The 27276-nt window shown below is 45.5% G+C and overlaps 1 protein-coding gene across 3 annotated transcripts in view; it reads right to left on the bottom strand.

The window, feature by feature from the left end:
• Positions 1-18688, bottom strand: part of VCAN (versican) — a 116523-nt gene extending 97835 nt beyond the window's left edge. For all 3 annotated transcript variants that reach the window (XM_063320160.1, XM_063320159.1, XM_063320157.1), the window contains exons 1-3: positions 18417-18688; positions 10816-10891; positions 1542-1913 (exon numbers count right to left, since the gene is read on the bottom strand). In XM_063320160.1, coding sequence (XP_063176230.1) covers positions 1542-1913; positions 10816-10885 — 442 coding nt within the window. In that variant the 5' untranslated portion in view covers positions 10886-10891; positions 18417-18688. The remainder of the gene's footprint in view (positions 1-1541; positions 1914-10815; positions 10892-18416) is intronic.
• Positions 18689-27276: the final 8588 nt, after the last annotated feature.

A 27276-nucleotide genomic window follows, 5' to 3' on the forward strand; every position in this document is an offset into this window, starting at 1 on the left:
TGCAGAATTTCGCAGGAGCACTAACTACAGAAGCTAAAGTATTGCCATAAATCATCAGATATTTTATTGTAGTAAACATCTGCTGCTCCTGGATATAGATATGTTGTCAAGGGAGTACTTGAAAAGGAAAAAGGAATGCCAGGTACAGTAGTTACTGAAAAATAATGTTCAAAACAGAATTTCTTTTGCTTTTGCCATTAGGACTAAACAGCTTGTGAAGTTATACAGACATTAATGGTCACAATGATTTATTGTATTTCCAAATTAAGACCACACCTTCAAAACCTTTCACTGAATCAGTGCCAAAAGACTGCTCAAGTTAGGTTAAGCATATTGGAAGAACAATGCAGTATTAAGCTCACAAAAAAAATCTTAGCCAAAGCCATAATTTCCAGCAGCAGATATTAATATTTGTTTTGGGATTCAGTCATTTGAGTAAATAATGAACTTTCAAAAAACACCTAAGTGCAAAGGAGCGCAAGGCAGAGCCCAAACTAAGGCTCATGCGAGCTGGTACATCCACACAGCACAGTGTTATTCTAAGCACACAGAGTAATTTGGGTCCAGAATTTGCATTTACGTGGCACAGAGCCTGGGCTAATACGTCCTGCCTTTCAGCACAGTTTGTTAGCTCAGGCTCAGTGCCAAATTGACAGGGCTATACAGCACCAGGCTCTGGAGCAGTACTCATTGTGCTGTAGAATCGGCCTCTTAGGAGAAAAACACCTATAGATCAGATGCTCATTTGCCACTTACGTGCTCCTGAAAGTCTTGTCTCTTCTGCCTCTTTACATGTACACTTTTTCCCCTCTAAGTTTTGGACAGTATTTCTTTACGGTGATGGCAAACAAACTCTTAACCCTGGATCCTCCACATGGAAGAACATTAGCAGCCACCTTCCTACTTTTTTTCATGCGACTTCTGCCAGATGGGTTTCCTCCTACTATCCAACCTTTATTACTGGGACAAAAGAAATTCTGCCTTTGTGCTTGACATTCCTGTCACAGAAAGACTGGCTCTCAGTTTTATTGGAATCGTGGTTTTGTACATCAAGTATCAAGACAGGCCAACCACAGCTCCAGTAGCAAGACAGTTGCTTCTTTTTATCCTACACAATTAAAAAGAAACAACTTCTGCCTGCCAAGTCTGTCTTCTTGTAAAGACAGTGGCATTTTCAGACAGATGTATTAGTACTATATGTATCATGTTTCAAAAGGGCTGGTTTGAGAGAAGGAGCTTGTCTTGCAAAGGGTATAAAACCAATCAAAGTATCAAACTACTTTGGGAATACGCAAACTGCATTTGTTCCAGCAATCAAGAGGAGCATCCCCAAAGGTGTAAGTAAGAAATGAGAGAGCTATGGATCGGAAAAGTTTTGTAAGAATAAATAAAAGACAGAAAGAGAATAGGAAGAGTCAACAGTTAAGGAAGAGTAAGTATCTAAAGATGCTCCTTTAAATGCTCTATATATGTTAATTACTAATTTTGACTGTTTTAACTGGAATCACCGTTGACTACAAATGAAATAGATAAGTCCTTACCCTCAACAGCCAATGATACAATGCCTTGTGTGTCTTCAACTCCGTACATAACATCACAGCGATACACCCCTGCATCACTTGCACGCAGCTTAGAGAAAGTCAGCGAAGCATCACCGGTCTCCTCCGAATGGGTCGGAACAGACACTCTGTCCTTGTAGCTTTGACCTATTTTGATGTTGCCATTTTGGGCCACCAGGACTGTGGTTTCTTTTGCGTCTTTTCCACTTTTATCCAGTTCAACTTTTGACCATTTGATTCGAAGATATTCAGCTGCATAGCTGGAGGCTATAGTGGGTGTGGTTGAAAAGAAGCATGGCAGGACTGAAGTTCCAGAGAGGGATCCCTTTACCAGGGTTTTTTTTTCTGCTTTAACTAGACAAAGGGGAGAAAGAGGGAGAGAAAGGAGAAATCACATTAGTGGAACAGCAAAATCGGAAACAGATACATTTCATTGTTATTTAACGATTCACAGTCATGCAAGACCTGGAATCCATGAACCTTAGCTGATTTTTAACAGGACTGATCAGTATAAGCTAAAAAAGAGTTTGCACTGATATCCTAGGCTGCTGATGGAGCCCTTCTCTGATTGGGAAAATTTAATTCACTTCTCTCTGACTTATTTTGTCCATTTGTTATAGTCACCAAGTTATTGAGCTTCTGCAGAAACTGTTTTGAAATTTTAGATGACGGATGAACTGTAAGAGCTATGCTTTTTTGACTTCACAGGAGGAAGACTGCTCTTCACTGAAAGACAGTGAGTTACCTCACATGCATTGCTGTCCAGAAGCACACATACAGGGGAGCTGGTGTTTACGCCTTGCCTTACCTCACAGTAGCTTGTTCATTTGCTCCTGTACCAAGAGTAAAACATAGTCCATGACTTTGCAGACACGACATGCCTTACTCCATTATTCCTTAAGGGTTAACTCTTTTTATTGCATACATGCTGAAACAAAAGCCTTTCCAGTGAGATTCTCCCAAATAGTCATTCTTTTAAAATGATTTCCTTGTAGCCTCAGGGACTTTAACACGTTGCAGTAATAAAGTATTTCAGGATGTTAAAGCAAAGAAGGAAGTAAAGCACACAGAAAGTCCCTACTTGGCTCAAACTTGACATGATAGGACCTTTATCATTTTTTATGACATCTCCAGCTGCAAACACTTTACAGTGAAATGCTTCCATCTGACAATATCCTGAGGGGAAAGTTGACTACTGTTCACCCAACCTGCACACAGTAACTGTCTGAAGAGAGGATTTCTGTTAGATTTATTTTTTTATGTGATGTTATTTCACTATACATAATGGTTTAATGAAGATAAAAAGCTGATGCAAAACAGTATCTATCTCACTTCTTTCACTGCTCTGCACTCTAACATTTTTGAAAGGTGGAACGTGCTGATCATTAATTTGAAGTGAGCTAGGATTCACAAACTTTAGAAATACAATAACTTCAAATATAGCCACCAGCAGAATGATACATGAAATAGGAGACACCAGCACATGAAAATTATCTAGCTATTTATCTATTATCAAAAATATTTTCTTTCCATAAAAAGTAGAAGATTTGGGGGGGGGGGGGGGGAAGAAGGGGGGGGGGGAAAGGAAAAATTGCTCATAAGGTTGATAATTTTTAACAGTGACAGATTACTTTATGCAGGATAAAGTATTAATAAATTATCTTGAAAGGTTCAATACAAGAATCATCACTTGATGGCCAAACATGTTACTGCGAAAACAACCAAAAAAAACCATGGACTAACCAAGAAAGACCCAGAATTTTGAATGGAAGTCCTCAAGTCCTTTCCACCCATGCCTACCTAACTAGAAATTCTTGGGAACACAATGCAGTTACACTCAAGACGACTGTATCAAAACTGATTAGACTAGAGAGAGTATAACAACAATGGGGTAGTGCTGTGCCAAAACAGCTGCGTTGCACCCAAAGCTCAGCTGAAAACATGGAATGGCACTGTCTGAGTGCAAGATGCTCACTCCGTGATTCAGGCATGTGGTGAGATTTTCATTCTTCCATTAACTAATAAACAGAGACCAGTGATCATACAACCCACATTTAATAGTCAAACAAGCTAAACACTTCATACAATTTGGGCCCAGACCTAGCAAGAATCTGTTTGTGAAACAGGGAAAGACAACACCAGGTCCAATATAAAACTGAAAACTGGAGAATTCACAAGGCTTGAAGACCAGTTACTGAAGACTAAAGATGATCTCAAAAGCTTTGATTGCATACAGATTTCTTCAGGAAAAAACATTCCATTGAGGGTTTGGTTTTGGTTTGTTTTTTTTTTTTCCACACGGAAATAAAAACTCATCTAGAGTCAATTGGTTTGTTAAAAACCAGAAAGGACTGATTTTATTCTGAAGATGTACAGTATGGAAACACTACTGTCTTTTATATCACCTCTAATTTCTTGAAACTTCATGGACTTACAGTGGGGTAGAGATAAAGAAACAAAATACTCAGTCCTATCAGGTATGATGGAGTTACTGCCAAATTGCACAGGTGGGAGATTAAAATCAGTCTCAAAATATTTAGTATTTATTATGATCTCTTGTCATCTATATACATTACAGGAACTTCTTAAGTGAAAAATGACCTGGTTGGTTATAATTACTCTGACTGACAGAATTTTAATAAACTTTTGAGAACGTTGTTTCTGATTATGAGTGATCTGGAATATCAGTACTGAACCCTGAGGAAATCTCGTCTCTTTAAAATTTGTGTCTTCACATCAGCAGACTGAAACCCTTGGCAAACAACACATATCATCATGATATGCAAACTAAATGTGTCCTAAATTGGGCTACACCCCAGAGTAGGAGACCATGTAGCTACAAACATGCCTGTCTAACTGCAGAAAGCATTATAAAACGTTATTTAAAAGCACTCTTTGCTTTGATGAGAAGAAGGGAGAAGAAGAGAGGAGAAGCTTTTCCCTACTGAAAATAAATATAATATTTGGCACTGAAACATAAGGGTAAGTGATGTTTCTGCACAGTTCCAAAAAGCTTGATTTCTTGCAGCAGTCCAAGCTAGTTAGTCAAGCAGAATTCACTGGCCAATGCAGAAAGCATCAATATCTTCTATTAATCCATATAGCCTCTTTGTTCCTTTAGGAGTTTCTCTATGCTTATACTCCATGTTATGTGTCCTTTTCAGCCACTATCAATAGTATGTGATAGACCATCCCAAAAATACAAACAAAACCTTTTGTAACTGTTCATAAATTTGAACATAAGGTGAGAAAAACAGGTATTTGCCAATTCACTAGTTAGGAGATTCCCTAGTACCAAACATTGTTTTACAGCATATCTCTACCCTGCTGCATAGGAACTAGAACACTTGTAACATCATATACTCTTAAACAAGAGGACAGTTTTGAAATTACTAAGCTGGATGGTGATCGGTATAAGCATTTTTTTCTGTTGCCAACTAATACATATCACTCAAGCATAATTAGTTCATTAGGGAAAATATATAGACAATAAAGAAATAAAATACACAGCTAAATCCAAATCACCTGGCCACAAACACTTATCTTGGCAGATCTCCCAGCAAAGTCAATGGGAGCCTTGTACAAAAGGATGGGACTACAGAGTCAGGCCGAGAGCAGCACAATGCAGTCAGATTATGGGCAGATTCAGTAGATACCATGCCTTAGCAGTTGGGTATTTTTTTCCTTCCCCGTTTAAATGTTAAATATCTGCAGCATCTGAATAAGTAGCAGTAACAGAACGCAGAATTAAAATTTCTCCCACGCGATGTCCTGACAGAAGACAGTCCTGTCAGGTCTAACTTACTGGGCAGGATTCTCCCACAACTTATTAATGTCTTATTTTCTCCAAACCTAAAGCTATGGCTATGCATTTGTATCGGTTTATCATGGGGATGATGGCAGGTAGTTTCACCTAAACATGAGGAGGAACTTCTTTACCCTGAGAGTGGCAGAGCCCTGGCAGAGGCTGCCCAGAGAGGTGGTGGGGTCTCTGTTTCTGGAGACATTCCAAACCCTCCTGGATGCGTTCTTGTGCCACCTGCTCTGGGTGACCCTGCTCTGGCAGGGGGTTGGACTAGGTGATCTGCAGAGGTCCCTTCCAACCCTATGATTCTATGTGGCATACTCTTTCTTTAAAAAAAAAATAAAATTAAAATTCCAGCTTGCTTTTTCATGCTTTTTTTCACCATAAAAATTGCCTTAGGTCCTCCCAGTCTACCATTTCACCTGCAAAGTCAGATTACCCTACCAATGACGTATAGCTCGATATCTTCTTTTTTTTTGAAGTGGGAAACAACTACAGAACATCTTTCTTGACAACAAAGTTTCTTTCCCTAGGATTCTTTCTACATTTTTTTTGTTGTAAATGTTACAAAATTCTTAAAATAGAAATCTAAAAAAGGAAAAAAAAAAAAAAAAAAGTGGGACAGAACTCTGCTCTGCCCTGTTGTATTACATTAACCATAATGACCACACCAGTAGGTCCATAATGGACAGTAAGTCAAAAGAAAATAATGTCCTACATGAAGTGACACTGCTTAGAGGTGCAATTTTCCTATGGAATTAAGTTTAATTGAACAGAATGCTGCTGCTGAGTAAGCAGAAAAAAATCACATGCCTGAAGAATAATAGATTCTGTTTATTTTAAGACAAATTTATGACAGAAAAAAAATGGAATCTCATTTTTTAATTCATCTAAACATACACTTTACTGCCCTTACTATCAGCAGCAATAGAAAGGATCAATGAAACTATATATTCTGTAAATCTGACTACTAACACTGAGCCTAAGAGAAGTCTTTTCATTAACCACAAATCTTTTAAGGAAGGCAATGATAAATTAAAATGAATGCACTGCTTACACAAACTTGTATGAAACTCTGAGAGCAGAGGTAACGGACTGAGACCCAACAAAACCCCTCACTGAGTTCTACACCAGGTGATTTTTGGTCTGAGCAAGGAGAATAAGAGAAGGTGGCATTGAGTGACAAAGAATCAACTACTTTTTTGTATTCTGCAAGAACTTCACAGGAAGCCAGGCAAATGTAAATCTCATCTACAGAACTCAATATAACATGCAGACAGCACAGGCATGAAGACATGTATTTTATAGCACATATAGAACATAAACATGATCAGATAAACTGACATTTAAACTGGTATATTATTTATATACATTTGCAACAACACATCACACACTGCAATCTAGGTGATTTCTACTGCCTTCTGGATTACAGGGCTTTCACAAAAGCATAGTCACTCATGGCATGACAAATACTCACTTAAAATGGGTAAGATAAACTCCAACACTGATCATAATCACAAGGTCCAGCATGTAAACTACAATATCTTAACACTAACTAGCTCAAAGTGAGTAAATGCCACACTAGCAGTAAGCGTAAACCTTGCTCGTGAACTTCTGTCATTAATCCTTCACACGTACCAGAGCAAACAGCAAAGGTCTTGCGGAGGGGCACTCCCGTGACCCCAGAAGCTTACACCGTATTTCCTGCTGCCCTGCTGACAAACAGCTTCTGAAAATGTAAAGACTTAAAGAAGCCATGCAAGACCATTCTCAATTTGCCATCAAAGGAAAAATACTTTTGTTGCTACATAAAATCTAACGAGCATGCCCTGCAAACACGCTAGGTATTTGTGAATGCGACTATTCACAAAGATGAGAGTGGAAGAGGAAACAAAGACTGGAATAACGATTAGTGGTGAATGCATAAAACTTTGTGTGCTTACAAATTGCTGTGTTCTAAATTAAGCTTTAGTTTTGTAATGACTTAATATTAAGGCTCACAGATTCCAGGATTTACACTTTAAAAGTACACTTTAGAAGGTTTTGACAAATTTCCCATAAGACTCCTCAAAGACAAATTTTAAACTTTCAGAATAATTTTGCCTGAAAGCTTTTTAAAGGAAATATTGCAATGCATCATGTTGAAGTGATTACTTAATTGAACTTTTTTAAATCATATAGAGTGACACAATCCATTGTGGGAATGGAAGCATGGGAATTTGTGTTTCATGAAAGATTTAAAGGCTTCAATTTTATATTTGAATTCAGGATTTAAAAAGAAAAAAAGTTGAAACCTAAGATGGTTAACTGTTCAAAATGCAGAGATATATTTTGGTTTTACAGTACTTTTTTAAACAAAAGGAACAGATGTACCCATAAAGATTGTCTGCAATCTTGTAACACATCAAAAATGTTATTAAATAAACTGACTGATATTTCTACAAAACAGAAGGATACAAGTTGATCCCACAGACTCTATTGGATCAATTAATGAAAAAGAAAATGTTTTTCATCTTTGTCTTCTTCACCATGGCCATACTTTGAACATGTTTAAGACTCTCTATGGCAAAAGTATGGCCCCCGACTTCAAAAGTAAAATCCACAAAGATCACAGTGTATTCTAGGAACACAAGGGTCTTTCTAAACTCCTTCTGAAAGATTCAGGCAAATAAGGACCAGTCAGAACCTGATCTATATTCCTGAGAAGCCCTTACTGGGACGTTCACATGGAACTTGCTTAAGTACTAAAAATTCTACTCTGGAGACTACAAGAGAGATTTAAGATATGATAAAAGGTGGAGTAAATCAGGGGACATCTACAAGTACCATCCCATGTTCTACCCCTCTAAGGATCCATCCCACTCCTCCCCACTTCCAGCGATGCACTCCCAGTCCCTGAATTCTGCCAGCACTAGCGTTTGTGCAAGGCAGTGAGTCAGATCAAAGGTCTGATCCAGTGACAAAACAACCTGCAAGAAATGCCATATGCTGTCTTTCAAACAAGTCATTTACTTGATTCAGTTGGCCATATACCCACATAAATACTAGTGTCAGCACAAAGGAAAGCACGAGACATAGCACCAGGGGATGGAAAAGGGGCACGACTATCCCACCTAGTGCTAAAATGTATATGTGATTAGACTGACCATGGAACTACGTCCTAAGTAAACAAGGATACTTTAAATAGGTCATAAGAGAAATGTTAGGTTTAATTTTTTTCTCAAATTCCTTTGCCTGACTTATTCTATCTCCTTACATGTTCTCCATCCCAGCATTGATTTTTGGGGAAAATTTTATCTTTACACCTCTTCTCGTGTGAGTGATGTACTACCATTAACTCCATTTTGAAGCTGACTGATTATTGCTAACAGCTGTTCCTTTTACTGTATCTTAAAACAGACATTTCTGCCTTAAAGAAAGCTGCAACTTAGACTTACAGAGTGGTTTGGTATGGAAGGGACCTTTAAAGAACATCTAGTCTAACCCCCCTGCCACAGGCAGGGACACCTCCCACTAGACCAGGTTGCTCAAAGCCCAGTCCAATCTGGCCTTGAATGCTTCCAGGGATGGGGCATCCACAGCTTGTCCTGCCCTGGTAAAGAGTCTCTCTCCATCTTTCTTATAAACCCCCTTTAAGTATAAGTAACTTGTCAAATAAAAACTTCCAAGTTTACGATGTAGACTTACATTGCATACATGTATGCATACTTACAATGCATAGATTACATCTGTTCCGACAATCACTTACTTTGTCTCTCCAAATGCTTCATATGAATAAATTATTAAATGTCAGCTGTGAATCCAAGATCCATACACCAATCTACACTTACAAACATTTTACTAAGTAAAAAAATGAGGGGAGAAAAAAAACCACCTTGAATTGTCAAGTCATGTCAATATTAACAACCAAATCAGTTTCAGCCCTCCATGAATAAGAAAATGGAAGCTCAGTTTTAGTTGCTTGCCCCCTGCCTGAAGCTTTGAGTCTGCTGTCCCTGAGGAGAAGTCTAATCGTCCTGTCCTGCTGTATGTTTAATGTAGAATGGAAACACAAAACCAGCTTTAAGGAGGAAGCAATGGTAGTAAATTGTAAAGGATGGTGCTCCCAACCTGATTGGGGTGAAAAAACCCACTTTTTTTAGTTGGCTCCTCTAAGCACAATGGTCTTTTCCTTTATGTTACAGGACTTTGCTAACAACAGTGTTCAAGCTGGGGGAGGGGCGGGGGGGAAGTATATTTTATTTTCCCAAAGGCTAAAATCAGTTTAAGGAGTTCCTGGAAAGAAGAGAAGAAAAAAAAGAATCAAGAAAAACTTTGCTTTGTGTCTTGGAAAAGCTATTATCCCAATTCTGTGAGGTTGCAGCAGCTGTGGGGACCTTTTCCTTGCTTGACTCAAACTTTCAAATGACCATGGCAACCGCACATGAATACTTACTTTAGTGTTAGCATGTAATCACCAAGAGAAGCAGTAAGGTTCCTCCTTTCCACCCAAAGACCTGCAGCTGCCCTAACACGTCCTTGCTCCAGACCCCAGCAGCAAAGGGACCTGCCACCAGCTTGATTCATGGCAGTCTCCAGGCAAGAGGGGGCTGGCAGCCAGACTTCCCGCTCCAGAGGCTTGTCCCCAACTGCTCCTTGACAGATCACAGAGCAAAGCAGAAACTGGGGCCACTGGTTTGCCCTGCACCCCACTTGCACACGGCACCTTTCACCCTGAATACAGAGAGGGTGCAAGCTGTGACCTATAAACCCAAAAGTCTGCTGTGGCATGGTGTACATGAGCACATGCATGGAGATCTGACTGGGAGGTGTGGATAGCCCCAAAACTCCCCCATTTCATTCACCACTTCTGCAGCCTACCTAGGTCTGTCCCAGGAACCTGCTCCTGCTCCCGTGCTGCCAGCACTGCTCCCTGGGCCCTCCATAGCACCGGGCTGAACCTCCCATGGGAGGTGTCTATCCACCCCTGTCAGCCCTCGCCTCATCTACTGCAAGGAGCTCCTTAGTGGATCATGGAAAACGAATGTGCAAGAGACACCTGGCCAACAGGTCCAACATTTCAGAAGCACAGGTTAAAGGATTAAAATGCATTCATGAATATTTGAAGAAAGCAATCTATTTTGTTTTACACAATGTAATCCTATGGCACTTTCTTTTTTATTATTTGAATTATAGTCATGGCACTTACAAACCTCAGGACACATCAGACGGGTATGTAAAAACCTTGGCTAAAACATGCACACCCAACAAGAGTTTTCTATATAAATCAGTAAGGCAATGAGAAGAACATGGAAACAAAGTTAGTTACACAGGGCAGCAAAAAGAGTGGCAAAGAAAAGACCAGTCACTGAATCTCCTGAGTCTGGGTTGTTTCCTGAGTCCTGGGAAATCTCTATTGATTGGACCACTAAAATGAATTTTAAAAAGTGGTTCTGTGTATAACAGACTTACCTTTAGGTAGCATGTATGTTATAACTAGCGTAGAGTATATCCATAAGATACTTTTTATACTTAACAACATCTTGACCTACAAATAAAGAACAAAGGAGTAAGCGGTTAATATCGCACTGTGCCCTTATCAAGTGTGGTAACTCAGTACATCAATATTTGTCATTAATATTAGAAGCAGTCATTTACTTAAAAAAAAGGTGTTCAGCAGGACAGTGAGTAACCCTTAATATATTGATCTTCTGCCATTTTATTCACTTTTTAAAATGTATTCATGTATAGCATTAGCAGTATATGAGTATAATCTGACAAATTCTTCCTGGTGTGGCATTGCCAGTTCAAATCCAACCTCTGGGTAGTTTTATGTCCGTAACACAAAGTAGCCTGTCATTTAGCAACAGCTAACAACCTGGTTCATGTCAGAAGGGGCTCCCATGACAAACTTCTCATGAATTTTGACGGTGAGTCAACATCCACCCTATGATCCTTCCCACCTGCAAGGAGGTTGTATGTACATAACAATATATTGCAGGTTCATAATGATATCTCTTCATTTTTATTCCAGATCTTAATTACGCGTATTGAGTCTGTAAATACCCCAAAAATTTCAAAAGAACACTAACAAAAGCACTACAAGTCCTATAATTGTCAGCTATTATAATGGGTTTATAAATAGTCGTTCTTCCATATAGTTACACATACGTACTATCTAGCCGACGTAACAAATAACTTTCAGTAACAGTTTGTCAAACACTGCCATTGAAAATTTTTTACCACAAAATCCTGAGTTTCCTGCTATTGCTGTCAAAATAAGCTACCTGAGTTCTTCATTTGGGCAGGTAACATGAACTGATAGTTTCTTCCTCTCCAAGAGAGACTACAGTTGACATGCTTTAAGGAACAGTGAAACAAAGATTTAATAGATATACATCTGTGTTATAATTATGGAACTTGTATTAGCACATACATATTTTAGCATTTTTTACGTTAGCATTTTAGTTCTTTAGTACTTATATATAATGCTTTAGGGTTAAAACGTAACTAATACATTCAAAAACCTCCACAAGCTATACTGAAGATGACAGCAAGACACGGAGAGACATCTTCCAGAGAACTACTGGTGACGTGTTCAATTTCAGGAAAGTTTTCTCCACAGCTTACAGCTGCAGCCCAAACTTCACATGAGTCTGTGTGAATTGGCGTCTATCCTGCAATGGCTGAACATTTCAGAAAAGATGCAAAACATCTCAAACCAAGCCTTTCCAATGAGGCAATCTCTAACGTAACAGCATCATGTTAAAAATTCCCACCCAAAAGGGCTGAAAATCCAAGGGCTTTTCATTCCCTATACATGGATGGCCAGAGCCGGCTGGTTGCACTGGGAAACATATGCTGCAACCTATTCCCAGGGCGTGGAGGAAAGAATACAGCTGCTTTCCGTGGAGCAGACTGCACGCTGCCAAAGACGCACCATCTCTGCTTCAGACGTTCAATAGGGCTGAGTGTATAATGTGATATCACTTATTTTGCAACACTAACTTCATGGAATTTGCACTTTTTATGACTGGATCCCAAACAAGAACTGAGATTTCTTTGCCTTTATCCAGTTTGAGCCCTATCTACCATTAAACTTTTTCAGAAGACCCTAACCCATACCCCCAACACCATCCAGCCAGAGTTTTATCTCTCCCTACACTTACACAAGCCAAGCTGTACATGGAGAAAACAAAAGTGGCTATTTAACAACTAACTTTAAAAATCCATACTGTGCCCTTATACTATGTATGCCCTAGTAATTCCCTGTAGAAGGCTGCTATGAGAGAGGAGCTGGTACAAGATAAAAACGGCAGACATCGAAGTCCTTTTAATGCAATGGACCAGCTCTGAAATACAGACAGTCACGTGTTTGCTTAGAAAAACACTTAAATGATCCTCATTATTACACAATATTTTTTAAAAAATGAGAGGTCATGCTGAGCCTACAGGTGTGCACAGGCTAGAAGGCCTTCCAAGCAACCCGTGTATCCTGAAACTGCTGGAAGCCTCAAGCACCAAAACCACTGAAGATTAGTTCCTTCAGTAACACAAGCACTCTGAAGAGAGCACAAAAAGACCTACAGACTCCACCACCTTCAAAGGCAGTGAATGCTGGACCCACCTGTAAGACGATCTGAAAGCTCTAGCCCCTGTGAAAGCAAAGTGGCTCCAGACCTTCTTTTGAGATGTTCCGTCCACATGTGTTCCCCATGCATCACACACTGGCTACACCAATAGCTAACCAAAAATCTAGAACAAACTGTTTACAAGTTTAGCTTTCCATGTTTACCCGTACGCTTTATCTCCCTCCTCCTCCAAAAGGCAACCTTGGCGTTTGGGACGAGAAACAAGGGAATCAGAGAAATTTGCCAAGAAAAAGAATAAAGAATTTTCTATTTTCTGAAAGATGGGTGTGCTGCACCTAAACTGCGCTGGTTGCACGTTGCAACCACCACCTGCTCCACTGCACCGGGCCTGATCAGGAGTACCTGCGTACTTGGCACATGCCAATGGCAGGCCCTCAGAAGTTCCTTGCAGTGCTGTCATGACAAGAGGCAGTATAACCACTCCCACATTTGGTAAGAAGACAAACCCTGCTGCTACGCTTAGAGCCAGCTGAGAGCTCTGAACGTGAGCATCTGCCCTATGCTACGTGTCCAGAGTACAGGGAGGACCTCATCTTCCTCTCCACTTTGCGCAGAAGCACAGGGCACTGCTCCTCCAACGCCATGCTGGTGGCTTCATTACAAATGCAATTTGAGGAATCTTACTGAAAAAAAAACCCACATCTTCAGCTTCCAGGCACTAAACACAATACATACACCCACAATGAAATATGAAAACAGAAAAGACAACCATGGAAGGACAATTTTTAAGATATCCTGCGACTGCTGAACTCAACCACTGGTACAGAAGAGAGCATTCATGGCTGATGGCTACTTTAGATTTTTACTGAGCAGTGCACCAAGAGCTCGAATAGCTCAAATAAAGTGCACTGTTTGAGCATGGAGCTTAATGTGAGACACCTGCCAAAAAATACCCACCCAACCCTCAGAAAACCATCTCTCAACCTTTTTTTTCTAAATCTCCTCTACCCCAAGGTGCTTACTCAAGCAATGAAAAACTTTGGGGCAAGGGTCCAATTTTCAGCCCTTCAGCTTTCAAGCATGATTCCCATGCAGCCCTCCATGCACAAGGGTTTTCACTGTCTGGTCCTTGGTGGGCTCCCATAAACACTCCTGGGTTACTGAGTGCTGTTCCACTACAGCTGCCAGAATTAAATGCGCAATTACCCCTGCCAGCCTCTCCAAACAAGGGGGAGCCTAGCCTAGGAGAAAGCAGAATTCTGCAGACCCGGTACCAGCAATCCTCCTCAAGAGTCGCAGGCAAGGCAGAGGCCGCTGCTTACACCCAGCACCCCGATTCCCATTTGGTGCTACCCACATTTCCAGGCCACCACTACCAGATGTGATGGCTCCTGCATCCTCCCCTTTTGCTGGCAGAGGCTGCAGCTGACTGTGCTCCCTTGTAGCCTCCTGGGCAAAACCACTGCTCTAAAACTGGTTTGTATTTCCCATTCCCGCACTCTAGAGTTTACAAAGGCCTCTGCTGGCTCGCTGCCATACCGCCCCTAAGTCTACTGTAATTAGCCAAAATCTTTCTAACCATACCTTTTTCCATAAGCTTTTTTTTTTCCCCTTTGGTGTCACTACACCTAGAGTAAGAAAAAGTCATAATGCTACGGACACAGTGAGAAAATCCTGCCAACTCAAGACTGCAAGACTTGAGTAAGTGTTTAATTTCCACTTTCTGTTGAAAAAGTATCTCACTTAATGTGACCAAACTTGGGCTGCCTGCTGGCTGGTTTCCAACTGGACTGATCCATTTTGTTAGGAGCTACTGCAGGCAAACCAATCTACAGTAGTAATTTGCGCTACATTTTTAAACTGGATGCAACCCTAAGCACGCCTTTTAACCGAAAGATGCCAAGTCCTTGACAAACTTCACATCTTTAGAAACTAGCAGCAGAGGTTCTCTCTGTGGGGAGAAAGCAGGGCTCCTATTTTTGCAGGCACTGCTACCTTCCCTTACCACAGCAAAAACTCGTAGGAGCAATAAGTTCTGATCAAATTCCAGCTCGTGTTTAGTTTACAATGTAAGCTTGATCTCACACCAATGCTATTTTAATTTAACCAGATGTGAGAACACCATGTCTCTCTTTCTGTTTTAAACTCCAGGTTAAGAAAGACAGTGAAGCTGTCCTGATGTGGAACAGACTAAAATCTACCATCCAAAAGCTATTCCCAGTTTCTCTGAAGTTGGGACAATGAGAATTTAGCTACTTTCAGAGAGGTGACACTGCCGGTAAAGGCTGTAACTTCTCGGGTCACACTGAGATTGATTCAGCACGTGCTTTACAGATGTATTGTGAAAGCTGGACATGTTCCTTCAACATGTAAAAAGCAGCCTCTGCCCATTGACTCTCCTTGCCTGCATAGCGAAAGTCAGGTTCACATAAAATTTAAAAAAAAAAAAAAAAAAAAGCAAAGGGGGAACCCGAACAGAACCTGGCACTAAAGAAGTGAATTGAGGCTCCTGCTCCTACTAATGGGTAAAACACGCAGTTTTTCAGTGAAACCCCAGCAAGCTAGAAATGACCGATCCCAGATGCAGCACACCTCTCGCTACCTTCCAGCTCTGCCCAGAACCTTCACATCTGCCGTCCTCCATCAAATGCACAGTCTGCGCTTTCTTTTGCTTTTGCCATCCTTTGATCCTTTTATGCCATCTGACTGTTAATCGCTGACACGTATCAACCTCACCGTAAGCGCTGCTTAATTAACTTTGCCAGCTTCATCACATCTCTGCCATGCGATTAATTAGCCCGCTGAGCTGACACATGGCAGACTTGGCCTGCGTCTGTTTCATTGGTGGCATCCCCTCAACCAACTTGCAAAGGTCCTCTTCAGACCTCCAAGAAGGTCCTAGGGCCATCTGCATCATCCCTTCCTCACCACCTCCAGCAGCCGCGGGGGGAAACTCCTCCCGCCACGGAGCCTCCAGCCCCAGGCGCAGGCAGGGGCGCAGACGGGAAAAGTGACCAGAGCACAGCGTGTTCTGGCACTCCTCGCTCTGGCCGCCGCCGAGAAGCTGCTGCTTAAGGACATCCCTCCCAGGCCTCTGCTAATTTATGCCAGAAGCGGCTCTGGGCTCTTGGATGGCCTCACGGAGAGGCGGCGGAAAAATTATGGTGGGGAGCGTGGTCCCAGAGCTCACGTGCGCCGTCCAGCATCACCCCACAGGAGGGCTCTGCCTCCTCGCCTGCTTCCCGGGAGAGCTGTGGACATCTTCTGACCCACCTCTCCCCAGCGCCCACACCACCGGCACGGGCAAGGGAGCAGCCATGGCGGGAGATGTAAAGACGCAGCTCATGGCGACTCTGCCGTGGTGGGGCTCAACACAAGGACCAGCGCGTTGGCTGGACGAGGGTACCCTCAGCGCGTCTGGTGGCCTCCTCCACCGCCGGGCGCTGGGGAAGCCGCGGGTGCCTTGGTCCGCCCTCAGCCGGGCCCCGAGCCCCCCGGGTCCCCCCTCACGCCCTCGGCCCGGGGGGCGCTGAGGGGGCCCGGCCGGAGGCGGGAAACGCGCCGGGCCCGCCCCGCTGTCAACCGCCACCCGCCGGGCGTTGGTACAGGGCTGGGGGGCAGGGGGGGGCGCCAGGAACAGCCCGAAACGCCGGGGAGACAATTTTTAAAAATAAATAAATAAATTCATTATGATTATAATAATGACCTTTTATTTTTTATTTTTATTCCCCCCCTCTCAGCCCTCGGAAGCTGAGGGAAACCGGAGCCCTCTGGCGGGAAACCCGCGGCCGCAGAAGGGACGGTCCCGCCCGCTCGCCGCCAGGGGGCGCCGCGGTGCCGCCACCGCCTCGCCCGGCCCGTCCCGTTCCTCGAGAGCGGCCGCGTCCGCCCGCGGCGGGACCCCCCGTACCCGCACCGGGACCTGCACCCGGCCGCCGCTCCCCGCTCCGCCTGCCCGGGACCCCCTCCCGCCGGCGGACCCGGCCCGCTGCAGCCGGTGAACCCCGTCTCCTGCCCTCCCCGGCAGCGCGTCCCGGGGGCGGCCGGGTCCGCCCCGCCAGCGCCCATCGCCGCCACCGGCCGGGCTCCCCCGCCGGGCGCTGCGACCCTCTCGTTCCGCCAAGTCTCACTCACTGCTATGGGAAGGAAACTTCCCTTTTCGCTCAGCCTTTTTATGCAGGGGAAGGAAAAAAAAAAAAAAAAAAAAAAAGAAATCCATATAAAACCCCACCCAAACCCACCCAACATTTACACTCTTCCACCCTGGGATAGGTTTCAGCAACACGTTTCAACACTCATGCCTTTAAAAAAGGGTCGGAAAAAAAAAAAAAAGAAAATAAAAGAAAAGCCATCGGGGCTTAATCCCGAAAGCCGGAGGGAGAGGGGGGTGGCCGGGGAGGACGTGACAAGGGGGACAATGAGGGCTGGCCCCGGCCCTCGCCCGCTCCCCGTCGCCCCTTTGTGTGGGGACGGCGCCTGGGGGCTGCCCGCGGGGTCCCATCCCCTGCCGCGGGGGTCCCGACCCGCTGCCGCCCCCCCCGCTCACACACCCACCCGCTTTTTCCCGCCGTCGAAACTCCCTCAATTCCTTCCACGATGCTCTCACTTTTTCTTTGTACAACAAAGGCGAAATCCCGAGGAGCGGAGGGGGAAGGCAGTGCCCGTGCCCCGAGAAGCTGGCCGTGGGTGTAAAAGGGGGCGTTTTGCTCCGCTGACCTTGTGATCCTCCTCCTCGCCCACCGCCCCCTTTTCAGCAATGAAAATGTGGTTCGGAGGACGCCCGCTCTCCGTCTCCTCCGGAGAGATGCTGTCTGTGCACCTCAGCCCCGCTCTGCCCTGCGAGCGGCTTTCCAGGAACATCAGGGCAAGGGAAGAGAGGAAAAAGAAAAAAAAAAAAAAAGAAAAAAGAAAAAAAAAAAAAGGAGGGGGGACACACAAGAGCGGAGAAGACTGAGCGCACGCTCTTCTCAGCGCAAGAAAACCTGGTGGCCGAAGGAAATGTCCATTCTTGTCGCTCCTGCCACACGGGCGCTTTGTGTATTTAACACCCGTACGAAATAGCTTCTTCCCTTCTCCCTCCGGAGCCCCACCGCACACCAAGGTGCAGCTCTACCTTCCCGGCCATTCAAACCTCCAGTTCCAACGACTTCTGTCTGGGCTCTCACCCCAAAGTCTCCAATTTCTTAGTTTTCTTTGTTCTCCTCTTTGCACCCGGGGATTTTTGTGGGTCCCCGAGCATCCCTTCTCCTCTCGCCCCGCGTGTCGTTGAACTTACCCCAGGTTGTTTAAATTCACTAATCATCGCTATTCTCCCCCGCTTAAGGTTTACAGTTCAACTCTTTGTCCTTACAGGTACCAGCGGTAAAACAATCGTTTTAAATCTTACACTAGGTGTTTCAATCATATATAAAGAAAAAAAAAAAGCACCCCCAAAAACACACCAAAAAAAACCCCACCCCGCGTTAAAAGAGTTATAGTTACCTTAAAAGGTAGCGTATTGCAGAGATTGCAAAAAATCACAACGTGGTGGCCAGGCTAGTCCAGAGATCCCAGTGGCCGCATGAAAGAGTAAATCCCCTCGTTAGTGCTGGAAGGAGACGTCGGTTCCGGGGTCTCCCCTTCTCCCGGAGCTGGGTCTCCCGTCCCTCCCCGCCGGCGAGCACCTGACTGCGGGCTGCGGAGCCTCAACCCACTGGTGGGCAAACGGGAGCTCGCCTGCAAGTTCAAATGCGAGCCTCAGCCACCCATCATTATTATATCGTTGTACCGTCAGCGCTGCAGAGGAGGGGCGCTGGCTCGGGGAGAGGAGGGTTCACAAGCTCTGCAAGAGCCTCCTTGCAATTTCCAAAGCTCCCGCAGCTGCTGGGCGCAGGAGAGCCCCCAGCGCCTGCCTCCGCCGAGCGGGACACCCCCCCACACCACAACCCTGTCCCCACCGCCGCCCCCTCGGGGAGCCCTCGGGGCGCCGCGGACCCCAGCCCCAAAGTACCGGGGAGCCGGGACGGGTCCCTCCGCTCGCCCGGCATCGGCCGTCCGGAGAGGGGCAGGCGGGTGGGAAGAGAGCATTGTTCCCCAATTAAACAATTAACCGGGAAGAGAATGGAGAGACCTCCTCCACCCTGGCTCCCGAACCCGGCTGAAACGGGGAAAGAGACTGGGACCGAAATGCCTTTTTCCCTTTTGCCTCCCCAATCTCAGCGGAGGTTTGCAATGAAAGAATATATTGGTGCTTGTTCCAAACTTCCCCTGCCGGTGCCAATTCACAGGCAGTCTCGCATCGGCAGCCTCCCGAGCCAAGCTTCTCCACCCTAGTTTTACGCATCTCCAGCCACTTTTCTTTTTTTCTTTTTTTTTTTCCCTTTTTTTTTTCTTTTAAAGATTAGACTCTGCATTTGCTGTCCAAAACTCTCAGAGATGAAGTCATAAGCAGAACTCTAAACCACCCTTTTACAAGGGAGTTTCACCAATTAATAACGGGTCTGCTGTGCTCCTCAGGCATCTCTTTTCCCAAAATGTACCTATCTTGGTATATGGCAGACGCTTAAGGCACCCTTTACAAGGCAAAAAACACTGGCAAGAGCAGTGCCTCTGGTGTGCTCCCTCTCAGAGGAGTGTGTGCCACAATCCCCCCTCCTCCAGGGAGGTGTAAATCCGGAGCCGGAAAAGAAAAGCCTGGAGAAATAGGTGTGTCTGATCGCACCACTCTGGGCACGTTTTTGGCAGCCCCAGGTACGACTGCTAGGAAGAGGCAGGAGGAGTTTTCCTTCAGTGCCTCTCGCTGTTATTGTTCCAGCTGCTCCGTCCCCAGAGCTATCCTGACAGCGGGTTTGAGACAAGCCCAAAGCCCTCATTTCCAAAGACAGCCCTCGGTGCCAAGCTGGAGGGAGCGGAAGGTGGAAGAGATGACAGCCAAGCAGGGGGAAATGGAGACCTGGCGGCTTAAACCAGATCAGGTTTGTGTGAGCTGTGGCCTGGGTGTGAACAGAGCCGGACCACTGGGTGAAACCCTTATCTCCCCTTCCCAAAGCCTGTTGATCTTTCCTCCTTAAATAAGGTAAATCCACAATTGCTTACTCATAGCAAGGGCGCTGAAGAGAGGCTCATCCCCTTCTCCCACGTGAACCTAGACAGTGTGCAGAAGCCTCCCTACCACTGCCACCCCCGCAGTGGGCACCAGTCCCCCCAGTTCCTCCTGCATGGGTCAGTCCCTACATGGCACACGTGCCTCCTGGGCAATGCCCCATCTCGACAGACTGGAACCGCCCCACATTGGATTTGCGGGCTTCTCAATCCTCAGACCTTGCGCTGTGCAACAGTTGACAGAAATGCAACTCTGTGCTTTCAGACAGGCAATATAAATAGTTGCAGGTGTATTTTTAAGGCTTTTTGATGCAAATTCACACAAAGGCATTGCAATTCATATTAAGTTATGGGAAGGGGGTTGTCAGAGTTGACTCTGCTCTTTTCCAGCCTGGCCTTCCCTGCCTCGCCATGTGCAGATGGCCACCCTCACTGCTGAGGCTGTGCACACTTCCTCTGCACAATGTCATGATGAAAGGAGAAAACTAACATTGAATCTCTCCAACATTGATTCAGACAAGCCTCTTCAGCCCTCACAGACAGAAGGGGGTTGTGTGAGATGCGTGGTTATGACACCATTCCCTCTCCCCATACAATTTCAGCCCCCCTGTTGGCTCCAGATGAACCCCTTTGAGGACATATGCATAAGATGGGAATATCTTCAGACAAATCCACTCCTTTGCACCAGTCCCAGAGGCCCATTCCCTTTTCTGGATGAAGTGGTGGGACTCCTGCCACCATCCCAGGCCTCAGGAAAGGAGGGCAGGACATTTCCTGTGGCATTCCCCTTCTCCAGGCCACCCTCCAGGACAAATTGGAAACTCATAAATGATCAGGCATCACGGTCAAACTGAAGGTAGCTAAGCTGTTCCTTCTAGCCTCCACCATCTGCCCCACCTTTCCAGCTTCATCTGTTCTTAGTCTGCCCCCTGCCTTGGCTTAACAAAGCAGAAGCCACTTCTGCAGCCCCAGTCTTGCTCCTCCATCACGTCTTGACTCTCAGCCACTGAAGATTGAACAACCACTCCTGTAAGGGGAGTTGGTGACTCTGCTTGTCCCTACCATGTGGGGACGTCTGTTCGCCTGTGGCACTGGGCTATGAGCACCTTCTGGCAGCTGTGTCTGCCCCGGGAGCAAGTGGGACAACACCAAGAGGGGAAGTGGCAGCTGCCCGTGCCCACTGGGGCACCCGCTGTGCCGGGGGTCCAGCTGAAGTGCTGGCCACGCTTCCTGGGGATGGGGAGACACTGGTTATGACCAGAAATTTGAGGTGGGGTGGAGGGGATCCCTGCTCTCTTTGCCTACAGGCACCACCAAGAAGCAAGGAGGAGTTAAACCCCAGGGCTAACCCATCCTCAGGTCTGCTCGCTTGCATCCCTTTTTTCACGACGGGAAAGAAAAGAGCTTATTTTTAAAGAAAAGACTTTTCCCCCCCCTCCCTTTTCTTCTCCCACCCCCCAAATGCCGGAGCCCTGATGGGAACCGGACGACAAAGCCGCTCCTTCACGGAGCTGGGAAGAAAGCGGAGGATGGAGAAACCACCCCCTTTCCCCCCTCTCCCGCTCCTCCTCTTCTTCCTCCCTCCTCCTCCTCCTCCTCTCCCCCCCCCCGCCCGCTGGCCCCGGGCTCCCGCCGCCCGGCCCCGCTCGCCCCCGGCGCGCCGCTCCCGCCGCCCCCGCGGAGCCTCTCGGCCCCGCAGGCGCGGAGCCCCGCGGCGGGGGGAGCCCCGCCGCCCCCCGGCTCCCCTCCATCACCTTTCCGGCGGGACAAACCGAGACAGGCGACAAAGAGAGGACGCAGACAAGAAGCCGTGTGTTCCACCCCCCCTCCCCTCCGCCCTCCCCTTTAAGCGGTCGTTTGCATCCGTGGTGGGATGGAGATTTCTGGGCGGGGGGGTGGGGGGGGACGGAGAGACGGAGAGGGGGGAGATCTTCGTGCTGGTGAGACAAAGGCACAGGCGGAGATAGCGAAGGTGGTCGCCGAGCCCCCCCTTCCCCGGGCGGGGTGCGCTCCTGCCGCCCGCCAGAAGCGTGGGGCCGGGGTGGGAGGAATGGGGAACTCATCCCGGGCATCCCCAGCCCGGGAGAAGAAAACCCTGGAGGAAGGAGGGTGGTTTACTCCGGAGACCCTCAGGGCTTTTAAGAATGGAGAGAAGGACTGGGGAAAGTGAGGAGCTGAAAACCAGGCCTCTGCACCCCCTAGGTGCTTTCATCCCACTTTATTTAACTCTCCCCTTCTTCCTCGAGAGTTGAGGTTTCCGCACTGAACCAAAAAAATGTCCAGAAACGGGATCTCCTTTTCTCTTCTTGGAGAGACCACGCAGACTTCCTCCATGAGTTATGTCAGAGGCCTGAAACATTGTCTGATATACTGTGAATGTCAGATATTTTTCTTTGTAAATATTTTAGGCAAAGTAGAAAGAGTAAACCTTTGCTCGGGCTGCCAAACGTCTCCCATGACAAATCATTGTTTTCAGATGTTCAGATTTGTGTGAGAAAACCCAACAAAGGGAAAATGTTTAGGCTTTGTCTCAATCCTAAAGCAATATCTTTGAAGGGAAAAAAATCCTGCTAGCTACATCGTAGTTCTGAAATGATGAAAAATACTATTTTCATTACACACTTTTTAAGCACAGGTTTTATGTTACTGATTCAACAATGATTATCATTTTAAATGTGAAACACAGACCCTAAATGGTTCTTTATGAGAAACCATTGTTTTGAAATATCTGAAATTAATTAGACCGTGGCTACAGCCAATGTGCAAATATCAAACTGAACATCTGTGGAAAAAAATCTTCCCATCACTTGAAAGAATATTGTGAATCTGAAATACAGTCTATCAAGGAAAAACTAATTTTTCTGGCATAGGTTCTCTCAAGCCATCTTCTGCAGCTTTATGGTCACCTTTTCTTCATCTTTTCCTATGTTTTTTATTCCCGAGCCTCTGTGTGTGAAAAGCCTTATGTAAAAGTCAAGGAAATAATTCATGTAGTTTGGATGCCTGCAGTAGTAAGGTCAGTTCAGGCAAATCAAAGATCCTTGCAAAGTTATTCCACTTGGCTACTAGCTCTGAAGGTCTAACTTCCCATTCCCATCTACTTGCAGAGGGCTGTGCCATGGCAGCTGTAGTGAAAATTAGCCCATCGGTCCAATTTTCTTCTTAAAGGTACAGAAACGTAGGCTGCTTCCTGATTCTGCTGTGATTCAGTTATCTAAAACCCAGTGTGTTTTCAGAAAACCACAAAATCTTTCGAAACAATAGACTTTTGCAAGTTCTCAGATTCTGTGTTTAAGAAAAGTTTTCCCAGTCCTTCTCTTTCCTACACTTCAAGTCGAATGTGTTTTTATAGCCAAATTAAAACTCTTCAAAGGAGTCAACCTTAGCAGCAGCGGTGACTGTAGTGTATACAACCGCTTTCTCAAATGAAACACTTGATGGCTTGTGTCAATGTTTCTTTTGTGGCAAAACCCTTCTCCACCTATTTTTACTCCATATTTCTGCAGCGGAGGAGAGAGCACTTAGCTATGAAAAACTATGAATAGAGTATTTCATTTGGTAACAGAACAAACCACAATTGATGGTTAGGTATTATTTCTGCATTAAACGTAATGATGCAGACACGGCATTATCTACACTAAGATAGTCAGCTTCCAGGACAGAGCTTATCAGGAGGAGGTCCAGGACACGGAGTCTTTCAGCAGAACTTGACGATGGCAAAGACAACAGTATGTTTTTCTCCTTGATGCTGCCTTCTGTTCTGCCTCAGTGTTTCTGCCCTGACTCCAAGGACAAGGGGCCAGGTGGGGATGTTTTTACTTGTGCTTCCATTGCTAGTCCCACCAAAATCTGCGTCAGAAAGCTGGTGGTGTTTACTTCTGCCTGGTGTAAGCCGAAGGATCAGGTTCTGTCTTCAAGTCAAGCTCAAAAAGCGTCTGCTTTATGCAGCCAGGTCTCTGTAAATAATAGTTGCTTTGTAATTTTGTGGAGGAGTTGTTTGGGTGGACAGGACATTGCCGAGGTCCTTCTCAACACTGATGACTATGAGGATCAAATGCAGGACAAGGCCAGCAAGGGCAAAAGAAACTAAGAAACTTATCAGCGCGGGGCGTCCTGAACCATAGTCAAGTGTTGTGCTAATCCCTACTGTCCTGGGCTTCCTCTGATAGACTCCATCCTGGACACACATTATTTTTGTTTTGATAACTCTGTGGCTGCATCACAAGCTTTAGTGCAGAAGTAACCCTGAATAATGAAATGTGGTTTTGTTCACTTACTGTTACCAAATGAAATGGGCCTTTCATAACTTCTCTTTTTTTTGTTTTTTTTGTTTTTTTTTTTTGTTTGGTTTTTTTTTTTCTTTCTTTTCATGATATGAAGGTACCACCATTGTGCAAAGAATAAACTCGCTGGATCTGGTTCCACACCGATAGGGCAAGCTCTTGAAATGGATTAAGAGAGATTTTCTTAACTAATCTCTTTTTCCTGGGCCTTCTCATCCCTTGCTAAAGCAATAACAAACATTCGCAATGTGATTAGTCCAAAATCCACTGAAGTCACTAAAAAGATCACACTGACTTCACAAGTGTCAGTCAACAGTTTCTTCTCCTTTGCCGTGTGAGAAGTGGGGCAAAGAAATTAAATAGAGCAGGAAGGCCCTAAAAAGAGGAGGAAAGGGACACTGCAGGATTTCTCCTTGTTCTTCATCATGCGGGAAAATCTCTACTTTTCTTCCCTGGGGACTCCTTTTTGCAAATCAAAATCAAGAGATGAAAATTTTGGTAGCTGTCAGCAGGAAAGGAGAGATGAAAAGATCCATGTCTACAAGAAGAGTCACAGCACACCTTGAGAAAAAGAGAGTGTAAGTGGGTTGAAAGAGCTGAGCCAGGCCTGTTCCTGGCATCCTACATCTTCTGGCTGGCTCTCAGACATGGTGAGGATAATATCTGTGATACCTTCATTTAAAATAAAGAAATAAATTGAAAGGGCAAGGGGCAAATAAGTCTGGCACAATTTGTAAGATTCTTAGGGTAGGTGCAAACATTTCCCCTGCCAAAATCTTCTCACGTCATATGTAGGAAGCGATTGTTTTTGGCTCAGTGGGGAAAGAGGGGTATAAAAGCAGAGAGAAATACTCAGTCCTTCCGCTGGAGAACCATCTCCCCTGGGTGCTGAGGAGCAGGCAGGACTGCACGTGGTCTTGGCTCCTGCTGTGATGGCTTCTCTGCTCCGCCTGCTGCGGGTCCCACCACTGCTGACCCTCAGCACAGCCTCCCGTCCTTTCACTGCCGGGGGAGTCCCTCTCTGATGAAAAATACCCCACTTTGTGACTTTTAATGCCTTTTTATTTTTTTTTCCAAAGGCGTCAAACCAGGAGATGTAGTACTCAGGAAGCTCGTTTCCCTTTAACACAGAACATGAATTGCAGTGGTAGCAGGGAAAAGTTTGGAAAGAGGAAGCAACTTTGCCCTGAAGACCCAATGCGCAAATAAAAATAATCAAAGACAGAAAAAAATGTGATTTGTAAAGCAATCTCATTGTTTGAGAGGAAGACGGGCTCAGTGTTTTGGGGAGCCTGGAACTGTCAGTAAGTGGGACTCCATTTGTGGCGTACACCACGAGCAGCAGCCCCACGGTCCGCAGCTCGCGCCTCCTCCAACAGCCGTGGCAGGCAGGTACAGCAAACGAAGACACCTCCCCAGGCGCGCTCAGAAAGCCAGCCTTCAGGCAATGCTGCTAAAGTGCCCCTGCGGACCAAATCGGGGCACTCTGCCCAAGAAGCCTCACCCAGGTCTCCGTTATGAGCAAGCGTCAGCAGGGCTCAGTCATAACCAAGGATTGCTCACCGATTTTTGCCACTCTGTTACCAACAGCCACCTCCTGAAGACACATGCCACTATTATCCTCTAGCTGCAGAAGGAGAGATAAAAAAAAGAAGTGTTTCTGGTACCCAGGTATTCAGAGAAAGGTTTCCTCTGTCGTGGTGAGTGGGGTCTCCCAGGATGAGGTAGAATGGGAACAACTTTAGTGTTCTTGGAGATAGGAGGTAAAAAAATGCCCTTTTTAGTAAAAAATTAGACAAAAGTACCATAAACTCAGTGAGACTTTTCCATAGTAACGCCAACGGCCCTAAAACTGCTGTTAGCCTGCCACTGGAGTGCAGCCGAGGGGTCCTCTTTTCTATTTTGGACAGGACACCTGGCTGAGCACATGCCTTCAGCACAATAGCCCCAGCAGTTGACATTTCCATGCCCAAAGTGCTTAGATAGCAGCTTGTGCTATCTCTTGTGGGTGGTGAGTTTGCAAACGGGGTCGGTGACATGCTCCGGAGCAGATAAGGAGCTCTCACACTAGGGGCACAAACTCCCTTGAGACTCTCCAAAATCTGCTGCCATACGCATGTTCTGTAATACGTGCTGGTCCTTCCTGCTGGTCCTTCCTGCTGGTCCGGCCACCAGTAAAAATCATGGGAACCAAAAAATGAGGGGGCCTGTGGTACAATACATATAGATGAACCCCCCGGCCCGGTATTTGATTTCGAAGGACGAGAGGGGGTCCGGGTCTGCTCAGATTAGGAGGGGATGCGTTTCTTTTTCTTGTCTTTGGCCTCAATCTACATCGTTGCACAGAATATTTCAAGAAAAGCCACTTAAGAAGCAGCTGTTTGACCATCTTCTTTCTAATTTTTTTCTCCCCCTGGTTCAGATGCACAAGTGATAAGGGAAGCCGTGGTTTTAGGTGTTTGTGCTGAAACCAATAGTAATGTTATCCAGTTTCATAGCTTCTGTGTCTTGCCTATTACCAGCACTGCAGGATATCGCACTTTTTTTGTGTGCAGTGGATCAAACAGCTGACCATTTGGAGGTGGTGTCAGCCACCCCAGTGGCCATGCTGGTCATGGGATGGTAGGAGAGATCGTAGTTTTGGGGGAGTTTGCTTCTTGCAGACTGTCTTCTGGCTAGTTCCCATCAACTATTCCAAAGTCCCAAACTGTGTAGGGCCTATCGGGAAAGCAAAGCAATACCAAGCAGGTAAGTTAGAGGAAATCCCACCGCATGGAAGCGATAACTCATGGTGAAGCAAAAGCTGGCTGGTCCTTTGGATGTAGCTGCTGCACGCCAACCATGACCAAGCTGTTACAACAAAGCACTTTGAAGTACAGCAACCTCCCTCTCTTGCATTAAGCAAGCCTTTAGCACTGCAGACCCAGGGCAGCCCAAGAGGAGAGAGATTTCCCATGACACCCTGCAGGGGAGCATCT

The sequence above is a fragment of the Chroicocephalus ridibundus genome, chromosome Z, assembly GCF_963924245.1.
Source record: "Chroicocephalus ridibundus chromosome Z, bChrRid1.1, whole genome shotgun sequence".
NCBI classification, from domain to species: domain Eukaryota; kingdom Metazoa; phylum Chordata; class Aves; order Charadriiformes; family Laridae; genus Chroicocephalus; species Chroicocephalus ridibundus.